Source organism: Drosophila mojavensis, unplaced genomic scaffold, assembly GCF_018153725.1.
Source record: "Drosophila mojavensis isolate 15081-1352.22 unplaced genomic scaffold, ASM1815372v1 contig_231, whole genome shotgun sequence".
Classification (NCBI taxonomy): domain Eukaryota; kingdom Metazoa; phylum Arthropoda; class Insecta; order Diptera; family Drosophilidae; genus Drosophila; species Drosophila mojavensis.
In genome coordinates, this window is record NW_025318772.1 from 1148503 (window position 1) to 1169164 (window position 20662).

General features: G+C 37.7%; 3 protein-coding genes across 4 annotated transcripts in view; 2 read left to right on the plus strand and 1 right to left on the minus strand.

Annotated features, from left to right (window-relative positions):
* The window catches only part of LOC6574555 (heparan-sulfate 6-O-sulfotransferase 2), a 99641-nt gene that overhangs the window by 66548 nt on the left and 12431 nt on the right, over window positions 1-20662 (plus strand). The window lies entirely within an intron of this gene.
* On the minus strand, window positions 11167-11665 carry LOC26527877. The gene is made up of 2 exons (XM_015167507.3): window positions 11523-11665; window positions 11167-11458 (listed from the first exon to the last, which is right to left on the minus strand). The coding sequence occupies exons 1-2, from the start codon at window positions 11588-11590 to the stop codon at window positions 11260-11262; spliced, it is 267 nt and encodes an 88-aa protein (XP_015022993.1). The 5' UTR covers window positions 11591-11665; the 3' UTR covers window positions 11167-11259.
* On the plus strand, window positions 19673-20645 carry LOC122756981. Of its 2 annotated transcripts, XR_006356857.1 has the most exons (3): window positions 19673-19805; window positions 19877-20421; window positions 20493-20645. XR_006356857.1 is itself a non-coding variant. In XM_044007958.1 (2 exons), exons 1-2 carry the CDS (start codon window positions 20175-20177, stop codon window positions 20534-20536), a joined length of 291 nt encoding a protein of 96 aa, XP_043863893.1. In that variant the 5' UTR covers window positions 20144-20174; the 3' UTR covers window positions 20537-20645. The 2 variants fall into 2 exon arrangements, 1 of the variants encoding a protein (XP_043863893.1); XM_044007958.1 differs by lacking the exon at window positions 19673-19805 and having other exon boundaries at window positions 20144-20421.

Sequence of the window (20662 nt, forward strand, 5' to 3'; positions counted from 1 at the left end):
AAGCTAAATTTGGAACTGGCAAAAAGTTTGGCTCAGCTACTCCTTTTGCTAGCAGGCAGCAGGCGGGCGCGCAGGAGGCGGGCGGCTTCTGGATTTGGCGCTTATCCTGCAGCGTTACGCCCACTGTGAATAGGCGCCCACTTGCCGGCACGCCCACTCGTAGCTACTTCATATTTATATAATAACTTTATGTTTATGTTGTAGCTTTCTGAAGACTGTGCAATAAGAACAACAAAGGGATGGGAGAGACTTGCACAAGTTGTTGCCAAAACAAACCGTAGGGCAAGCAGCAGTCGCAGCATCCGCACACACACGCAAACACACACATACAAATATATATGACGTAACAAAAGACGTGCGCGTTGGCTGACACGGCCGGCGTCTAAAGTTGATTTCTTAATGTTTGGCCAGAGCAACTGCTGCTGTTTGTCTTGGCGCAACAAAATGGCAGCAGTAACAGCAGCACGAAGGATGTGGCAAATACACACACACACAAGCACATATACATTCGCAGTTCATCTCACACGCGTGTAAAGTCAAGTCTTAAAACTTCCAGTCAAAGGCAGCTCCGACTGCTGCGAGCATTGGCACCAAAGTTGCCCAAAGGCAATTTACACTGGTAGCTGTTTATTTTGAAACACTTGCCAGGACATCTCGCAGGGAGCAAGGATAACAAGCGCTGTCACGCTGGCTGAGTCTCTAGCAAAGGCAAAGGCATTGCCAGTGAGCTAATATTTGCTATACAAAGAGCCTGGGCTCGAAATGGCGCCGATATTTTTACAGCGGATGCGGAAATGTGCATTATTTGATATTGCTCTATGTTTGCCATCAAACAGACGAACACACTCGCACACACACACTCGCAAACACATCCACTCACATGAAAACATGCTCGCTTTCATTAAATGTACTCAGAGTGAAGTGAGTGCCTTGTCAAGTACTCAATAGACATTGCAATAGACTTTCAGTCCAAACAGTTGTCAGCTCCAAGTGAACTGAACGGAACTGAACTGAAACGAATGCTTAAATTTAAACTGAACAATTTTATGACGAATGCTTGAATTTCAATTAAATTCAACTGGAATTTTCTCTAAGATGAAAATAAAACATATTTTTAATAAAATCAGTATATACAAAAAAACAATTAAAAGATCTTGAGTAACTTAATTGTTCAGTTTATTTAATAGATTTAAGAAGTCAATGCTCTTGTCTATAGTTCCATTATATGGACTTTAAATATATCAATGGTTATAATCATATAGTGTTTTGCTATTGATTGATTGTTTGATTGACGAGTGTAATACTTGGAGTATATTCCATGTGTTTGCAATTTTACCGGCTGTCAGTTGCAACTCACAACACAAGCTGAGACAATATAAATAGAAAGTCAAGCTGATTGATTTGCAAGAGAAATACTTTTAAATGTTGCACAGCTGTTGCATCATCCTTATGTTTTATTCTATGTGTACCTTAACATTTCCAGGCCGAATGCTAAATCCTGTGCCTAGGCTTACGTAAACTAATCTAAGCCAATTCTGCACCTTAATCAGTTAACCAAGCCACTTCTTTACAAATTGCCACAAAGCGTTTTACACAAGTTTCAGCCAATTAGTCGGAGCAGGCAGGAAGGGGTGAAAGATAATGCAATGAACAACAACAAGACGAGTAAAAGAGGAAAGCAAAGGCCCTTTCATCAACCGCAGAGTCGACAGCTCAACTGTAAAGATCTATATATATATTAAGTTCCAGCTTCATATAACAAATTGCCCTAGCACTAAGCGACTAAAACTAATTAAAAACCTAAACTTTTACCTGACGCTCAGCCCCGGAAAAACTATTGTAATAGAAAATGCACGCGTACAAATTCCGCCCAGCGTGCCCAAAGTGGCGGAAAGCCAACCCCAAAAGGCCCGAACTTTACAGACAGTGTAATTGTTCGGTGCGGCCAATTTTGAGCGTCAAGTTGTTCGTACAACAAAGTTGCTGCAATAATCCCAGTAAACAGCTAAACCAAACAAAATGCCAACTGCAAAAAGAAAAAAAAAAGAAAAAACAAAAGGCATTCCCAAAAACCGGAAACTATCCAAAGTTTTTAATCAAACCAACGGCAAATCAGAATCCCTTGAACTTTGGACACACACACACACTCACACGGATACATAAACTCACATTGTACACTGTGCATTTGGCACTGTCGCAACATTCACCGAATGGACTTCAAACATTCAGACAAACGCTGAGCGCGGGAAGCCAATTAAAATTTGCCGCCGGCTCACACGTCGTATGCGTAACGCTTGCTAGCCGCAAAACGTTTTGGTGGCCTGGCTCTGTGGCATTTAGTGGAGCCGAGTTTATTAAAAATTCGCGAACTTTTAATTTAGCTCCCGGCCGCAGTATAGCCACATTTGGGGCGTGGCCCGGGGCGTTCTGTCATGCAAAGTGGAAAAAAAAGGATGTTTGTTTGTTCGTTTTTTTTTTTTAGTACAAATATTCAGGGGGTTTGAACTATTATTTATGTTCCGTGCAAAATTCTGGGAACGTGAAGTGCGCAAAAACTTTTGCTCAGCTGCGAATGCTTCACATTTTCGTTTAGGCACTCGGCCGTAGGGCTTGAGGCCGAAAAGTTTTATGCGCTTTTGAATATTAACGCGCTGCCATTCATTTTTTCTTATTGTACTGGAACTTTGTATTATTTATTTGCTGGTTGTTGAGATGAAGTCGGCTGCAGAACGCTACTTGGCTATCAAATTTCAAAGTCCGTCAAATGCAGAGCCACTCGACGAAAGTTTTGGACCCAGAAGTTATGAAAAAAATCAACAACAACAACAGCAAAGTATATATATGAATGAGACTTGTGCAAAAGTTTACGAAACAGCTATGCAAATTTAGTTGCTGGCATTATTGTTGTTGCTGGGGTGTTTTGACGCATATTGAGCTTGAATTCAATGGGTTGCAGGCATAATATTATGAAGCAGGTCCATTTAGTGTAAGCTGCTTAAGGTAGAGAAATGGCAAAAGCTAACAATTAAGTTGTTCAGGGCAATAAATCTGAAATATGATTTATATTTATTTATTTACTTCCTTGGGCTAGGAAAAAAAAAAAAAGGAAATCAGCCTAAAGGCTATTTCAAAAGATGTGCTTTAAAATTATTGAGTCGTTGCAATTAAATTCTATCAATTAACCTGAGGCTAAGTTGAAAACTCTTCATATCATATATTTGTTTATATATATATGAAGAGTTATATATATATTTTTGTTATTTATTTAATTTATATTTTTATATAAATATTTATTGAAACGCATCTTCATTTCATTTCATTATATAGTCACTCTCACTCTCCCTTAGCAACAGCTATTGCTGTTTTCCTCTTTCCCCCTGTCACTCTATCTCTCTCTTTCTCTCTCTCCCTCTTTCTCTGTCTATTTCTCCCCAAAATGGGAACAGCTATTGCTGTTTTCTTCTTTCTCCCTGTCACTCTATTTTTCTCTCTCTCTCCCTCTCTCTCTCTGTCTATTCCTCTCCAAAATGGGAACTGGCTACTAAAACGCAAATTGATTGGCATAATAATAATCCTAGAGCTTAGCCTCTAGCATAATCCGATAAAACAATCACTTTATATAATTAATAATGTTAAAATGTAACCATGATTTCAATCTTTTGTGATTTTGCATTAAAATGTTGCAAACTATTTGAGGCTCTACTCCATAGTTAGCCATGCTAATATGGCTTATGTCCTTATTGGCTAAAATATACATTAACGATTAATGGAAACTAAAGAGAATATGCAAACATAATCACAGACTTACTCATTAATTAATATTTTTTGTCAAGACGTCGACTCTGTCATTGGCTTACAATAATCCATCAAAAGAAAAGCTCGTATTTCAATTACTTGTAATCACGTGCGACGCTAGGTGTTTTCCTTTTTTATGTAGTCGCATCATATTGCATAGCATCATATAATATGTCAATTAATACACCCTATAATAAATTTGAGTGGGTTGCAGGAGAAACGTACTAGCTTTGTCATAACTAACGTGAATAGAGTATATATTTATATAGTATATATATAAAATGTAATATTTCGAAATTAGTTGGAGAAACAGGAAACACGTTTAATAATTAATAATAATAATATTCCTATACTATTCTACTACATGCTTATATAGGGTATCCCTGGCTAGCATAAACTGTAGATTGTTGAGTTTATATATTTTTTCACACTTTATATGAATTCCCATAGCTTATTATTATGACTTTCATTGGGATCGGCGATACAGTGTGTGAGAGTGTATGTATGTGTGTGTGTGTGTGTGTGACTGTTGTGTCGGCAATTGTCGCCGTTGTAGCTCATTTGCTGCCACCTTTTTCATTTTTTTCCCCACCATTTCTGTTGTGCTTTCATTCATTCTATTATTTTCTCTGTTTTCTGTTCACATTCGCTTTTGCTTACGGATTTACTTATTGGATTTGGGACTCTGCGCTGATACAGCACTGGGATTTATTTGGTGCCTGTCTCAGTTTCAGCTCAACATATATAATTAGGTTTGTGGCCCTCGACATGCACATGTAGCATGTGTTTCGGTAAATGACTGTGGCTGACTCTTATGGCACCTGTCAGTAGCTGCTTTATGCAAATGCTATTTCGGCCGACGGTGGGCGAGGCGTGGAGAAACAAACTACATACTTTGCAATTCCCTCCACATATTTATATGCATATTGATTCTGTGGTCCATTCTGTGGCTCAACATGTGTGTAGGCCCCCGAGCTATCTGCCTGCAAGTGTCATGATACGCATCACCAGCCAAGCACCAGCCACGCTTCCCAACAGGGCTAGCACACCTAGCAGCGTGGCCCAGCCGTAGGGCAGCCCAAGCACGGTGCAAATTGTCAAGACAAGCCGAGGATTCGGCAGTCTGGGCTGCTCCCAGGATGTGTGCAAATGGCAAATCCCAGCAAAGAGCAGACAAAGGAAAACATCTGAAAGCACGAAAATAAATTTGCATATTTTCGTTGTTGGTCCGTTTCTATGATATCTTGCCTCTTGTTTTTGGCATCTTTGGCCTTCCAATACCCCAGCTGATAATGCTGCCAAAGAACCTTTGGCTTTGCCTAATGACTAACAAATACATGTGCACTATGTTAGCAAATCAAGGCCAGGCCACAAACGAAATTCACTCCCCATATCAATTATGAGCTGCTCGTTTTCGTATTTTTCCGAAAATGTATTTTATCCACAGAGAAGGATGTACCCAGCCTAAGTAGGCTTAAATATAATCCCATTGGCTTCGACTACAAGGAGCTCTGAAATTTGTTTTACATGGAAATTGAAGTTTATTTTGAGATAGACGGGAATTCAACAGACTTTGCGGCAACGTAAATGTCTGAATTATGTGGAATAGATGTGAAGAGCAGGTTGAGTTATTTGTTTGCCTTATTCAAGGAGATATTAGAAAATAATTAGCTGCGGGAAAATGTGAGAAATTAAAATGGAATTGAAATATTGAAAAGAAAATATATAAAAAAAAAAAAAAAAAAATGAAAATTAAAATTTTAATAATAAAGTACAAAAATAATAAGATTAGATTCTGTAAGTGAATGTTATGCAAGTAAATAATTTAATTTTTAGCTAAAAACAGGGCATTATTTTTGGGATATTAAAATATTATATATATATATGTATATATAGGCAATCTACACAAAAATCTAAAACAAAGTCGTATTTTCGGCATTCAAAAGACCGCAACGACTGTTAATAAAAGCCAATTATATAATTAATTTAATTAATTGTTGTTTGTTTTAATTTAATTGTTAGAAAACCCTAAGTTCGGCAATTTTTCACATGAAAATATCATTTTTTTGGTCCTTTTTACATTTTTATATTTTCTTACAATCTGTTAAAATATTTAGAACTGTAGATGAAAATCAAGTAAACATATTCTGTTTTCGTGAAGTGGTAAACTATTATTTCTTGCTAGCTAGAGTAGTATCAAGTATAGTCACATAGTCACAGAATCTGAAGCCTTGCTAGATGCTTGAAATGTCTGCAGTCCTAGTGACATATAAGTACGCAAGACTGGCACATTCTCAACCTGACTCTGTCTCTCTGTCTTTCTGTCCCCCGTCGCCTGCTGACTTTCAATAACATCCCATCTACATCTACGTCCGCGCTGCAGTCGACAAGCATGTTTTGTCCATCCCAATGCTTTTTCGTTTGACTGGGCTGGCAAATACCAAAGGGCTAATTGAAATTTAAAAACTGCCTCTTGCTAGCAAATATGCGTACCATGCCCGCATTCGGCTAGGGAGAAACTCATCCAGCATCCGGAGCAATAAATCAAAAATCTGCTGCGCTGGCAGAGCCATAAAAACGAGAGCTGGACCACAACTCATATTGTATTTTGCGGAGCATTTCAGATGGCGTAGAGAACAGTGCACTGAGCAGCACAAAAGCACGCAGTGGTCACTTTTCTCTTGGGCCTCTGGGTCTTGGGGGCTGTGGCGTACGGAGCATACGAAATTGAATTTCAATGGCATCATCACAATAATTGTCAAGCCAACTCCTGCTGCATACTTGAAGGAGCCGGCGCATAGCGCACTATTTGCCATAGGCTTGTTTGGTGCACCATTGTTATCTATATACCCTGTAGTCGTTGCTAGCGTGGGGCATTATGAACCCACTGGCAAGCTTGTAATGCATCTTGAAGTAAGAGCTAGCTGAAGGTCTACTTAACTAACACATTTACTGGGTATTCACAGTTACCCACCATACTGCGGCTGGTGCAAATTTGCCCTGCTGTGTTTTTCTTATTGTTGTCAGGCAACAACACGATGCCATTAACGCCCGCCAGCAGCGCTCAACAACAACAACAACAACAATTACAGCAGCTGCAACGACTGTCGTTGCAGCAGTGTCCCTTGCCGTTGTCGCTGCGTTTCGCATACGTGTAAATCGTAAATATCCGGCACAAAGCGAGCTGAAAGCTATGGCAGGAGCAGCCACGGCCAACCAGCGAGCCAACGTGCCTCAATGCAGCAATAACAAAAGCAGGAGAGAAAGACAGCAAGAAAGAGAGAGAGAGAGAGAGAAAGAGACAGAGAGAGAGAGAGAGAGAGAGAGAGAGGGAGAGTGCACCACTTGGCCAAAGCATACCGTATGCAGATACTCATATATGTATGTGTGTGTGCGTGTGTGTGTGTGTGTGGGTTTTGGTTTGGGTCGCTATCATTGCGGGGCAAACTTTATGGTGCATTCGCAATTGTGTCAACAGAAGAAATGCAAATTTTATGCGGCAATTGCGAACGGTAAAAGATTCACTTAAACATAAATCTTGCAGATGGGGGCATATGCCATAACGGCACACGGTTGAAATTGAAACAAAAAATCATTGAAATTGTCAACTTAATTAAAAGTGAGCAATTAGAAAACAAAGATTTTAACAATTTTCCATATTACAAAAATGTACATATTTTCATTATACCCTGAACTCATTGAAAATGGGAAATCAGGGTATAATGGTTTTGTTAAAAGTATTTAACAGGCAAAAGGAGGCGTGGCAGACCCAACAAAGTATATATATTCTTGATCAGGGCGACGAGCTGAGTCGATTTGGCCCTGTCCGTCTGTCTGTCCGTCCGTCCGTCCGTCCGTATGTATGAACGCGTCGATCTCAGAGGATATAAGAGCTAGAGACTTGAAATTTTTTTCCTAGTTTTATTCTGTATATATTTGTCAAGCTGAATGAAATCACAGCTTTAGTTTCCTTGACCCTTACTATGCAGATTTTGTAAACCAAAATGTTGAGCAAAAATCAAATTGAATGTCAATCTTGTTTATAAAAATCAATGTTTGGTAAAAATATAAAAATTAAATTTAATAAAATTGCTAAATTACGCAAATATGCATGGGAAGCTAGAGACAAAATTTAATCTTGATACAGTGATGTGGAAATGCAGTTTAACGAACCGAAACGATATGCAAAAAATTAGCTCGAGGTGAAAAGGCAAATATTGAGGGTTCTACTTAATAGCCCATGCTTAAAATATGTCGTAAATAGTAAAGCGTGGTTTTATGAAACTGAAATCTTAAAGCTGTTTAGCATCATTATTTTACTCGTTACCTGGATTTAAAAATTGATTAAATTCCACGTAAATGTAAATTCGAATGGGAATCTTTTGTACGGTACAGCTCAATGGATGCTGTGTCTGCTTATTGTCAATGGAGTTTTTATTTACACTACTGCTGCGGCTGCGGTTGCGGCTGCGTCAGCTGTTGCTGCTGCTCCCACTGCAAGTGGTGCTGCTGCTTTTGGTTTTCAAAGAATTTTCCTTTCACTTGATATTTTGGTTCCCTCTTCTTTTTTTTGCGCATCCATTTCCATATTCTCTTCTGGCTGATTTGATTGCGCTGCGCTTTGCTTGGCATTTCCCTTATTTTCTTTCCTTTTCCTGCAATTTTATGCTTTATTATAACGCTGGTTTTGCATCGCGCTCAAAATATTCATAAATATTTATGAGGCAGCAAACAAAGAGCGAGTTCTGATCTATTTACAACCCTGGGCAACCGCTCTAAGCGTTTGATGCGCTTTGAAACGTCACAAGATCCCAACCCATACCAAAGCCAAATGCAATCTGGCAAAGTGCATATAAACCAATCGACTGAGAAAACAATTAAAAACGCTTTAGTAAATACCAAATTTCTTGGTAGTAAAATTCCTAAAAATGCAATAAGCTTCACGTGTTGGAAAGCTCCTTCAAAATTAGAGATGAGCCAGATGTGCAATGACGGTGAAAATTCCCAGTGAGTTGAACAGTGCAGATGAGTTGCTTGTTCAATGTTCATATTAATTGAAAACAACTTTTGCAGTTCAAGCGAAGTATATTAGAGTAGAGTAGTATATAAGCTGAAGTTGTTGGAGAAACAAATTATATTCTATTGAGAACTTTGCTCTTACCATTTACACTTTATTGAGCACAAGCTCTAAGCGCCTACATCGCATGCAACTATCGCCATGCGCTCATCTCTCACACATCGTTAAAAATTGGCTAGCGTGAAACTATTTTTGGTCGCAAATGAAACTCTGCAAACAATTTCAATTTCCCATTACAACTGTGTGCTCAAAAGTGTGTGTAGCCATAAGTGGATACGTGTGTGTGTGTGTGTGTTCGTGTGGGAGGCACAATAAATGAAAAATGCTATATTTGGCACTTTGTTCCCCATATAAAAACATAGCCGAAAACTGCAAATTTTACATATTTTTGTGCGCTATATGCAAGGAAAATATGCTTTGATTTCCGACTGAAAGCCAATCTGTGTTCTTGTGCCTGTGTGCCCAAAAGTTCGGCAGTCAACATGGCAATTCGATTAGATGCAAACAGTTCTGAGCGGTCTACCGCAAAAACTTTGCGAATGATGAAACTGCTAAGTTATCAAATTAAAAAAATAAAAATAAAAATAAAATAAAAAATCGGCAAACTTTCAATGCCAGAGCTGTAAAGTTTTTGACAAAAATTGTATCAGTCAATATGAAATATGAATCAACTACGAAAGTAACATAAAAGCCAATTAGTCGTCTTAATATTTGTTTTAAACTTTCGACCAGTTCTTAAGTTTAGTAAAAGTTGATGGAAAATATTCATTCTAATATAAAGAATAAACGTAAAACATTTAGTTACGTTAGCAATGCAGGCTGGTCACACGGCGTATGCATAATATGCCACACACAGATACCACAATTTGCTGCATAGTTTTGGGGTGTGGCCCTCGGTCAGCCAGCTGAGTCTTTAATTTAAAAAACAAAAAAAAGTTCATAATTTTGCGCTTTTTTGTTAGCTGGGTCTTATGACAGGGTTTCTGCAAATTCGGTACAGATGACAACGGCTGTCGGAAACATGACTTGTTTTTCTTGCTGTTGCCCTTTTTTCCTGCACTCCAACAACAATAATAAATGGACTCGTTTTCACACACTTCATTTTGCAAGAGCAGTCTGTTGCCAGCTTTTGTTGCATGTTACACTGGCTGGACTAGTCAAGATATACCCTGCACCAATGCAGTCTAGCGCTGTGATGGGGCTCTTGCATTTGGTATGCTCACATGAATTGAAATTAGACTGAACTTTCATTTAAAGTTCCATGGCAAATGAGAATAAAAAAAATTTTTTCTGAAATTTCAACAATCCATAATTTTAAAATTTAAAAAAAAGCAAAGAAATTATTACCTAGGGTATCTCCACTCCATTACAGTCTTCAAGTGCAAATGGAAATATATTTCCGCTTGTTTTGCTGCTCTTCATTTTCTCTTGTGTTGCCTTCAGCATGTCAGCTCTCAACTTTTGCTCTGACTTTAATAAAGCCAAAAACTTAACGCTTACAATAACAATAACAATAAGTGAGCCATCAGAAAGTCGCTTTCCCACAGACCCTCTTACGGCTATCTGGCAGCACAAACATAAATTTTGACTGCACAACCCTAACGCTTCGGCTGTAACCGTCTTATTTCATAAATTATTTCATATTTCATTTCCTTTGCGTGCCACAGTACCACAAAAAAAAGGAGATATATACACTCTATATAGACCTGTATATATATATATATATATATATATATATATATATATATATATATATATATATATATAGCATATGGAAATGGCTTGGTTCGTTGCTCCGATTCGACGCCCAAATAAATATGATATCCACCGCAACTTCAATTTCCTTCGAGCATAGCTTCCAAATAAACAGCTTAAGAAGTGGCAAATATATGAATATTATTATTTGGTATTTGGTTGGCTATGGCAGAGATTCGAATTCTCCAAATAGTAAATAATATTATATTTATTATTTTGTAATTTAGTTCATAATTCTATTAATATTTTTTATTTGTTTTTATTATTTATCATATATATAAATATATATATATATAAATGATGCGCAGTTGCAAATTGTTTAAATTACAATGAATCATCATTTTTCTGACACTAAGTGCAGTGCAGTACACTGATTAAATAAATGCATTTAAGTTGTTAAACAATATTTCCGCTGTTATCTGGCATCTACTACGCATTCACTGGGAGCTGGGAGAGATGACTAATTGTTTATATAAAAACAAAAATAAAAAATAAATATTAACTATTACATTGAATGAAATAAATTAATGAAGTTAAAATGTTTTCTAATTTCAGGTATATTTAATGGAACAAACAATTCATTAAGTTTAAGCGCAATGGTTGTGAGTAATACTTGAATATAATACGGAATATCACTCTTGGCTTATGGGCTCAAGTGTTCTACAGTATAGCCACGTATCGGGCTCCACATAACAAACGCCGCCAGGTTTTTGTTGCATGTAGGCAGCTTTGACTGTTTCAGTAATTTCCCTTGGTCTACCTCTGGGGTTGAAGTACCACAGGTCATAGGTGGGATTATAGCCCAGTCGTAATACTTCTGTTGTATTGAAGCTGTAAAAAGGCAAAGCCAAAAACTAGAAATTGTTTTGCGCAATCTTCTCAATTTGCTACTCACTCATAATTGGCTGCCACCAGAGTGAAGAGCAGCGAAAGGGCGACAGCGATAAGTAAGGCACGAGTCATGTTGGGCGCTCACCTGTTAGCTATCACCTGTACAACTCGCACTGTGCAACTGAAAGATTATGAGACTGCAGATTGCTTTTTATAGCTAGCTACAAAAAAAAAAATAAAATAAAGCATCTGTCATGTGTGAGTTTTCTGTATTTTATTATATTTATTTTAGATAGATTTTTCTGTAATTATTTGTCAAGCGTCTGTCATGTGTGAATTTTCTTTATTTTCTTTAATTTATTTTAGCTAATTTTTTCTGTACATATTTATAAATTAGCCAGTAAATGGAATTTGATATTTGATACAGAAAATATAAAAATATAAATTAGTGAAAAACTTTTTCCACAAACATTTATTTGATATCCACAATATTCAATTAAAGATTGAATTTCATTAAACTAAATTCAGACTCTGCCTTATAAGCTTATCAGTTTAATTGCTATTTAAATGAAATTTGCCGACTGTCTGTGTTGACTTTAGGAATGTCCTGAAGGCTATTTAAGATCATAAACTGCGGTTTAGAGGTCAAGCACTTGAATGTAATATTATTAAGATTTGTCAATAAGCTATTTATTGCCCTTGATTATTTGTACACTCAACGGGAATGAAATTATGCTTGATTTTCAAGTGTTATTAATTCTCGACCACGCTTGAAGCATTATTTAAATATACTAATAGCCTTTTGCTGCTAGTTTGTAGGGTATTTAGTTGCTTAGATTGCCAAGCAGTTATGGGCTTTCATTGAATTATTTACTAATTAATCAACTGTTTAAACAAAAATTACTTTAACGATGCCAAATCGGAATGTAGTAAACTAAATTAAACAATTACTATAAATGGTATGGCTAAATATAAATAATTATAGTTTTAATTCGAGATGATTTAATATTTTTTCTAGATTTTATTTTATTATTATTTATTTAAATTACATTTAAGCAATTCTTACTAATAAATAAATAGCAAATTTAATGCATATAATTTGTGCTAATGACACACGACACGAAATGCATTTTAAACATCTACTATCTAATGCAATGTCAATGTCGCCACGCCGATAAAAGGCGTAAAATAGATTGTTCACGAAAAGCATTTAACAATAGGAGAGGGCATTTGGAAGCTTTGCTAGAGATGCGGGCGCATTTGTTTATGGCATGACAGTTCCGGAAGTTTAAAAGCTTGCAGCGTGCCTATGGGCCACACACACGCACACACATACACACAATAAAATTCAACTGTGGTCAAAAAGAGCACAAAAAAGGTTATTGGATAAACACTTGGCATAAACACATTATGAGGCAGCACAAAAAGGCGCCGCATAGTTGAGTAAATAAATAAACAGACAAATGGAGGCAAGTTAAACAAATAGCACGTGCGTATGAGTGTGTGTGTTTGTGTGTGTTTGTGTGTGTGTGTGTGTGTGTGTGTGAGTGCAATGAGTGTCCGTGTATATGTATAGCAATTGTTAGTCAACTAAAAACAGCAGAAACATAGCACGTGTAAAGACAATTGCATGCATGCTTTTCACATTTTTCCTATATGTATATTTAGACATGGCCACATATAAATGAACGTATATATAGACATATATGTATATGCATAGAAATTTGAGTATTTTGTGTCGTTCTTTATGTCATGATTTGTTGCGGCCTTGCATGCAATGGCATAATAAGCCACAGACACACGCCCACACTCTAGCGGCAGTCAACACTCATACGCCTCGTTGCACGGACTTGCTGCACGACTCAACCCATTGTTGTGGCATATTGTTGCACATGTAAAGCAGCTGCAACAACAGTTGCAAACTGAGAACGTGTCTGGCATGCAACTATAACAACTACAGGACATTGTCTGTTCTGGGTGTATGTGTATGTGTGTGTGTGTGCCTAAGAATTTTCGACTGTCTCTGGTAGCATAACAAATATGCATAGGGTTTCACAGGATTTAATTAAATTATTATTTAAGCACTGGCAGCAGCTGAAATTTCATACCAAGTCTCAATTAAGTTAGCCAACACTTTTGGCATTTACTTCAAGTGCTGCAGCCAAGCCGCAAAACACAACATGGCGTATGCGTAATGCGTTAAACGACTTTCGGCTAGCTGGTGTGCCTAAGAAAACAAATCCCGGAGGGCCAACAAACAGCATCGGCGCAGCTCAAAAGATTAGCCGGCATTTGATTAAAGTGCGAACATTTACAAGAGAGAGCGAGAGAGAGAGAGGGAAATAGAAGAGAAGGAAAGAGACTCCTGGACAAAAGCAGGCCCCGAAAACAAATCAAATCAGCCAAAAGGAGCAAAAAAAAAAAACCGAACCAAAACAAAAGATAAATAAACCAAATCAAACAAAGGCAAAGCGAAAAATCATGCCCTCAGTCAGTTAGTCCAGCTAGGGTTTCTCTCGTCTATTTCTTTTTCGCTCCATTTCAAGCCGATTTTTCTTTTTTGCTTACAACATAAAAGAAAACATCAAGGAAATGACATTGTTGAAAAACATTTGACCATTTTTTCTAGCCATGTCACGCAAAATTGAATTGTATCCCAAAAATGAAATGGAAAAGCAAGAATACAAAGAATCACATTTAATGCAGAAGAGATTTAAGTAGGCAACAAAAAAGTTTTACAATATTTTAAAACATAAATTTACATTTAAAGATTATCTCTGACATAATTTCTGACGGAGGGAAGAGACTTACCTGTCCAATTTCACAGGTGGATACGAAAGGGACACCTAAGGCAGGTTATGAAACGAACTGAGTGGACTGCTATGATTTCAGGATATATCTAGCCACCTTAGATTAGATTTGATTTTTCGAAAAATTATTTCTAAAGCTCTTCTAAACACCCTTGTCACTGTGCCTTATGACAGTTGGACTAGCAGTCCGAGCACATGAACTAAGTGACTCAGCCGAAGCTCGGGGACTACCAAGCTATGATTTGCTACGCTCAACTAACTAACAACAGGAAAAGTAAAAGAAAAGTAATGCAAAGAACTTTAAGTTGCCCAAGGACAAAAATAAATCACATTTCATTTAAGTTTACGCACCAACTTGAATGCAATAAAAGCGAAAGAGAACAAAACGAAAATATCAAAAAATATATAAATTAAGGAAAAGTTCACTTAAGAACAAAATGAAAATTCTTAAAAAATAGTGCCAAAAAAAGATGAAGAAAACAGCGCCAGGTCGCGAACTCTTAAGTTTTTCAAGCTCTTGGCAAGCCAAGGCTATTAAATATGTATATACATATACATATATAGCATAGTCGGGAAAGCGTAATACTTTGCACATTTTTACGACTCTGACTGAGAAACCAAGCCGCTCAGCGCAGCGCAGCGGTCTCCAATTATGTCACACGCCCCCACAAATCCCGTTGCGTACCCAGCCCAGTCCACCCCCTAAATGCCCAACCACAACAATTTCTTACACCAGTTTACGAGCATGGCGAAGAATTTTTTGCTGTTAAAAAGCGCAATTAAAATGCTTTGGTGAGCGCACAGCAAAAAAAGTTAAAGATGCATAAAAATGTCACAGCAACTAAATAAAAGTCTCAAATAATGCAACATTCATTTAATTTCGCCGTTGCAACAATCTCGAGCAAGTAAAAACGAGTCTAGGACGAAGATGAGGAATGTGCAGCCATTGATTGGCTTTATCGTCGTTTTCAAGCCATTTCACTTCATTTGCTGCTTTGGCCACTTGCTGCTAAGCCGAAACAATGCCAAATGACGTCGCAATAAATGATAAATTCGGGGAGTTGGAAAGTTAAGGAGATTGAGAAAAGCCTATGATAGAGCTGGAAGCGGGAAATCCGTGACACGAAATCTTGTAAAAAGTTCCAGGCGTCCAGGCGTCCAGAACAACGCCTCGATTTTCACAAACTTTACTCAACACTGCAGATCTGTTGATTTGTTACTCAACACTATATAAGCAACAAATTGAGACTTCTTCAGCAAGAGAATTTGGGTTGTCTAATAAAATATATTTTTTATATAATTTAAAGACTTTTTATATTAAATCTTATTTATGCATAAATATATGAATTTTTAAATTTAATATATATATTTTACTTAATGCTCTAAAATATTATTTGTAGCACGAAATAATCGTGCTTTGTTTGGGCAGCGTTCGACATACTTTTCATCTCTGAAGGCATAGAAAATAGAATCTTTGGGCTGTCATCAGCATTTGGTATCATTTATTGTGTTTCTTGGCTAAGGGGGAGGGCGGTTGTTATCGCATGTTAACACTTCATAGGAAATGCGGCCTGGTCCTTGCGATGACCTTTATATAACTGTGTGCCCTCCCTATTGGCCCATTTGCACCCCAGGATGTGGGCAGGCCAATACGCTTAGTTAGACGTCGTCGTCCCTTCTTCTTTCTCACTCTCACCCTCTCTCTCTCTCTGTCTTTAGCCAGAGTCTGCTGTACCCCACTCATCAAGCGCTTTGCGTGCAAAATGTCAAAATATATTTTAGTTGAATTTATGGTCAGTGACCAAAAGCGAGCGGATAGCTGAGGACTATTTAGCTCTTATAGGGGATTTGTCTATGTGTGTATGTGTGTGTGTGTTGGTGTTGTATGTTATGTCTCTGCTTATTTTAGGGATTCACACGAACGCTTATCACACACACAGATTCTCACACTCACAGTGCAGTCAGCCAATGTCTAAACTAAAAATATTATGCTACATTTCATTAATGTACACACACACACACACGCACACATCTGTTGGTCGACTGCCTTACAGACACTTAAAATAGATTAGCTTTCAGCGTGGTGCTTTAAAAAATAATATATGTGTGCCCATCATGTCTTGATCCTTTTTCTATTCCTTTTAAACCCTTCTAAGAACATGAGCAACTGTCAATGATTTAGGGCCTCATATCAGACTCAATTCACAAAGTAAGACTTTCCATTTGATAAATTAAATGGCAAACGCTTAGACTCACACACGCACTCAGACTCACACACACACATACAGAGAAAGACTCTTCCAGTTCGTAGAGCTAAATGAAAACATCAATAATCTGTGTGTAATCAAATTTATGGTTAGTATTTGACTCTCCTCAGTTTGTCTAAGTATTGTAATAACTAAATTCACATGATAGATTCTGTAACAGATTAAAACATTTATTCACAGTTTATTCAATTGTATTTTAGCAAATCAATTGCTAGAGTATATTTAAATACTTGAAACTCTTGGCATTGGCCAATCTTACACTAATTGTTTAGACTTATAATCAGTCAATGTGAAGTGAGAGATATAAATAAATGACTCACCTTATAACACTTCAATTCCAACACCAATGCCTTGCTCCCCACACATTTCTACTGAAGTGCCATGACAACTGCTGTACCTTTAGCTTTGTATTTATTTTCAATATGATCGCAGCATCAGGTCAAGCTAAGAGCTGTTAGGGGCAACCGCTTTGATGCTCTCATAAACCATTTCTGTGGCTAGCAATTCAATGGCCAGACACAAAGCACAATACACAAACAATCGGGCTAACGAAATGGCCATCCAAAAGGGACATATACATGCACACACACACATACATAACGTCAGTCAGGTAAACAATAAAGCTGTAGGCCGGACTCGTACAATCGCATAAAACACAATGCCCTCTATGTGACTGACATGAGAAGGGAAATATAAAAATTACACAACACTGGCTACACCGCACACTACACTGCACACACACCCACACACACACACAGAGAGAAGCACTCTGTGCGAATGATAAATTACATTAGAGTGCTGCATTTTATTATCATTTAAACAAATACATGAAATTGTATGGAACGAATGGATCGGAGGGCTGGAAGGGTTCTGCTGCTGCATGAGCAGCACATTTTCAGCTCTAAATTTTGGTGTAAATTTTGTGCATAAAAGAGGCCGCTGCTTATGCGATTTGAACATGCCAATGCGATTATTACACGGCAAATGTGAATTATTTTCGGCTTTCAGCCTTCGCCTTGACAAAAAAAAAAAGAAAGCAAAGAAAAACAAGTAAGAAAGCTCTAGTCGAGACTACTCGACTACGAGATCCCCTGAACCCTTGGAGTAATAGCTATTTCAATAATTTTTCGCGTCTTTCAGCTTACACAAGAAACACGCACACACACACACACACACAGCACGCACGCACGCACGCACACACAGGCATACATACACACACATACATACACACACACACACACACACACATACACAAACAATTACATACATATACACACACACAAGCATAAACACGCATGGGCTGCAGTGAGCACTTACTATGAGAACTTAATTGCTTAATAACTTTTTTGTGGACGTACGATCTTCATGAAACTTTCAGATTATGATTATGACATGGATATGCATGTAATTGCCAAAGCACAAGTCTCTAGTATTTGAAATACGCTTTTTACAAAAGTGAGGGTGAGGGGGTGAATTTAAGGGTGGGGGGTAAATTAAAAAAAAAAAACGAAATTGTATAAATTGCATATAGGCATACATTAAAATTTTGGAGACTCTAGCAATAAAGGTGTAGAAGATATAATTTTATAACTGGTTTTCGATAAGGTTTTTTATCGATAAAAAAGATCGGGATGAGTTATCGATTTTTAATGATAAACTTGATATGCGCGCTGTAATTACGAACATTTTAAAAAAAAATTGAAGTCTCTAACTCTTATATCTTCTGAAATCGACGCGTTCATACATACGGACAGACGGACAGACGGACAGACGGACGGACGGACAGACGGACAGACGGACAGACAGACGGACAGGGCCAAATCAACTCAGCTCGTCGCCCTGATCAAGAATATATATACTTTGTGGGGTCTGCCACGCCTCCTTCTGCCTGTTACATACATTTCAACAAAACCATTATACCCTGATTTCCCATTGAAAATGGGTTCAGGGTATAATAAAGCCAACGTCACGCCATTAGCAGACGGCATATAAATATTTGATAGCACACTTTTGGGGTTGCGCATTTTGGGCCCAGATCCCCTTTGTGTGGATCGTTAAATATGTGCATATACATATACATATAAATATGTCTGCTATTCTGGCAGCCAAATTGCCAGAATATGTATAATCAAATGTATAATCAATATGTATAAGCAAAGTACAATATTTAACTATGCTTACCTATTCATAAGTTTGGGCCGCAAGTGTAATGGATTATGCAGCCCTAATAAAATCTTGGTTTATAAGTTTTGGGTTTATGTGGACTTTAAGTATTCTGAAGCAGATAGTTAAAAATTATATCAATTTTAGAGCTACAGGGGATGTATTCATTCCTTTGACTTTTCTCGCAGTGGAATACATCTGTCTATATTTATTATAAAGTTCGGGATATATAGAGAGATATATTTATTTGTCAAATTAAGGAATACAAACTTCCAGCTCTGTTAAATATGTCTACCATAAACTTTATATAACTTTTCAAAAAATCTTCAAGGGATATAAAGCACAAATAGAAATGAATAGATCACTTCAAGCTTACTGCCTTGAGTAAAAAGTCTATCCTAAAAGCGCTGTTTAATTATAAACATATGAATATAGACCCTATCTATCTATATAAAAGAAAAGAGGTCAGCCAAAAGAAAGCATCTACGAGAGAAAAGCAATAGAAAGCAGTTTTCATTCAAAATTAAGGCTTTCAATTTAAATGTTATTATAGATTATAATCGTTGACTGGGGAACTTACGTAAGATCGAAATATTTAGAAATATTTTATATCAATAATTCTGTAGATTTATATATGTCGATTCATTGCCTTTCCTCTTCTTCTGTCCAATTATTATATACATATATGGATCTGAATGTATGCCTAAATATTTTATATAAATTATGTTATAAATATATTCATGTCGATTCAGAGATTCAATGGGTATCTACAAATCAGCCATGCCCGCTTAGAGCATGGTCATACCCTTGCCTCAAGTGCTCAATCGCTAAGATGAGTTAAGCGAAAGCGTGGCGGTTCCTTACCTTTTGTATACCCTGTAAACAAGCCGGGATAAAGAGTAGCAGCAGAGCCAAAGTAAACTTGGCTAATTGCCATAACACACAATTCGCCGTGCTTAACGGGCGTGAAGAGCGAGCGCTCCGTTAGCCGTAGTGCGCTGTGGGGCACAGTTTGCTGCTGTAGTGCTGTCGCACGCTGTTGCGTCATGTTGTTATTTGCATTTGCGTCGCTGCTCAGCTGCTTGCTGGCAGCTCCACCTGGCAAGCGTACGTAAGCGTAAGCGTATAATCTGTGCAAGTGTGCGAGTGTAAGTGCGACAGTTTGGGATTTCTTGCAGCTTGTGGCGAGAACGAGGTGCTTGCCTGTCTGCCCTGCTACGAGGAGAGCTGCTCGGTGCCGTATTACTCCGAAAATCGCTGCTTCTACATCTGTAATCTGGACTGCGGCTGCAAGCCTGGCTACGTGCGCCACGATAAAACCAATCAGTGTGTGTCAATGTATGAGTGCAATCGACTGTTCAATTCGCATGCAAAATAGATTAACTCTATTAAACCGTGAGGCTTGACCGAAAACTTCTCGCAAGTTGTTTTTTTCTTGGTTGAGGCTAAAAAAGAGTGTGGCAAACGTTTCTAGCCATGCGCCCAGTTCAGTTACCATTCTATTTGCTGCTCATTTTAAGCTTGCTCGCAGAGCAGCCAGAGGCGGCAGATCAGGAGGACCAGGCAGATCAGGGAGATCGGGCCAATCAGACAGAAAAGTCAGAGGAGACAAAGGAGGCACATGAAGAAGACGTCGCTGCGGCGGCAGCGGAGAAAGAGCTGAATAACGACCCCAATCCTTTTGATGAGGCGGCGGAGATTCTCGAACTACGAAGAAAAATTCGTGAGTTTTGCAATGAAAATTAGACAAAACACAAAACGTGTAATTTTAAATATAACATTTTCTTTTAATAGTTTGCGAACGCGAAATCACGGGCGAGATATATTTGTGTTTCTAAAAAAAAAAAAAACAAGAAGGAATTTGTTTTTTTTTTATGTTGTCTCAAAAAATAAGCAATAAACAAAATCGTGTGTACGTCTACAATTTTTTGTAGATTCTTCAATTTATTTTCTACATTTGCGTA

Coding starts and splice junctions, on each gene's coding strand:
- LOC26527877 (XM_015167507.3), bottom strand. CDS start 11,590: ATGACTCGTGCCTTACTTATCGCTGTCGCCCTTTCGCTGCTCTTCACT. Junction 11,459..11,522: donor CTGGTGGCAGCCAATTATGA/GTGAGTAGCAAA, acceptor GCCTTTTTACAG/CTTCAATACAACAGAAGTAT.
- LOC122756981 (XM_044007958.1), top strand. CDS start 20,175: ATGCGCCCAGTTCAGTTACCATTCTATTTGCTGCTCATTTTAAGCTTG. Junction 20,422..20,492: donor CGAACTACGAAGAAAAATTC/GTGAGTTTTGCA, acceptor TTCTTTTAATAG/TTTGCGAACGCGAAATCACG.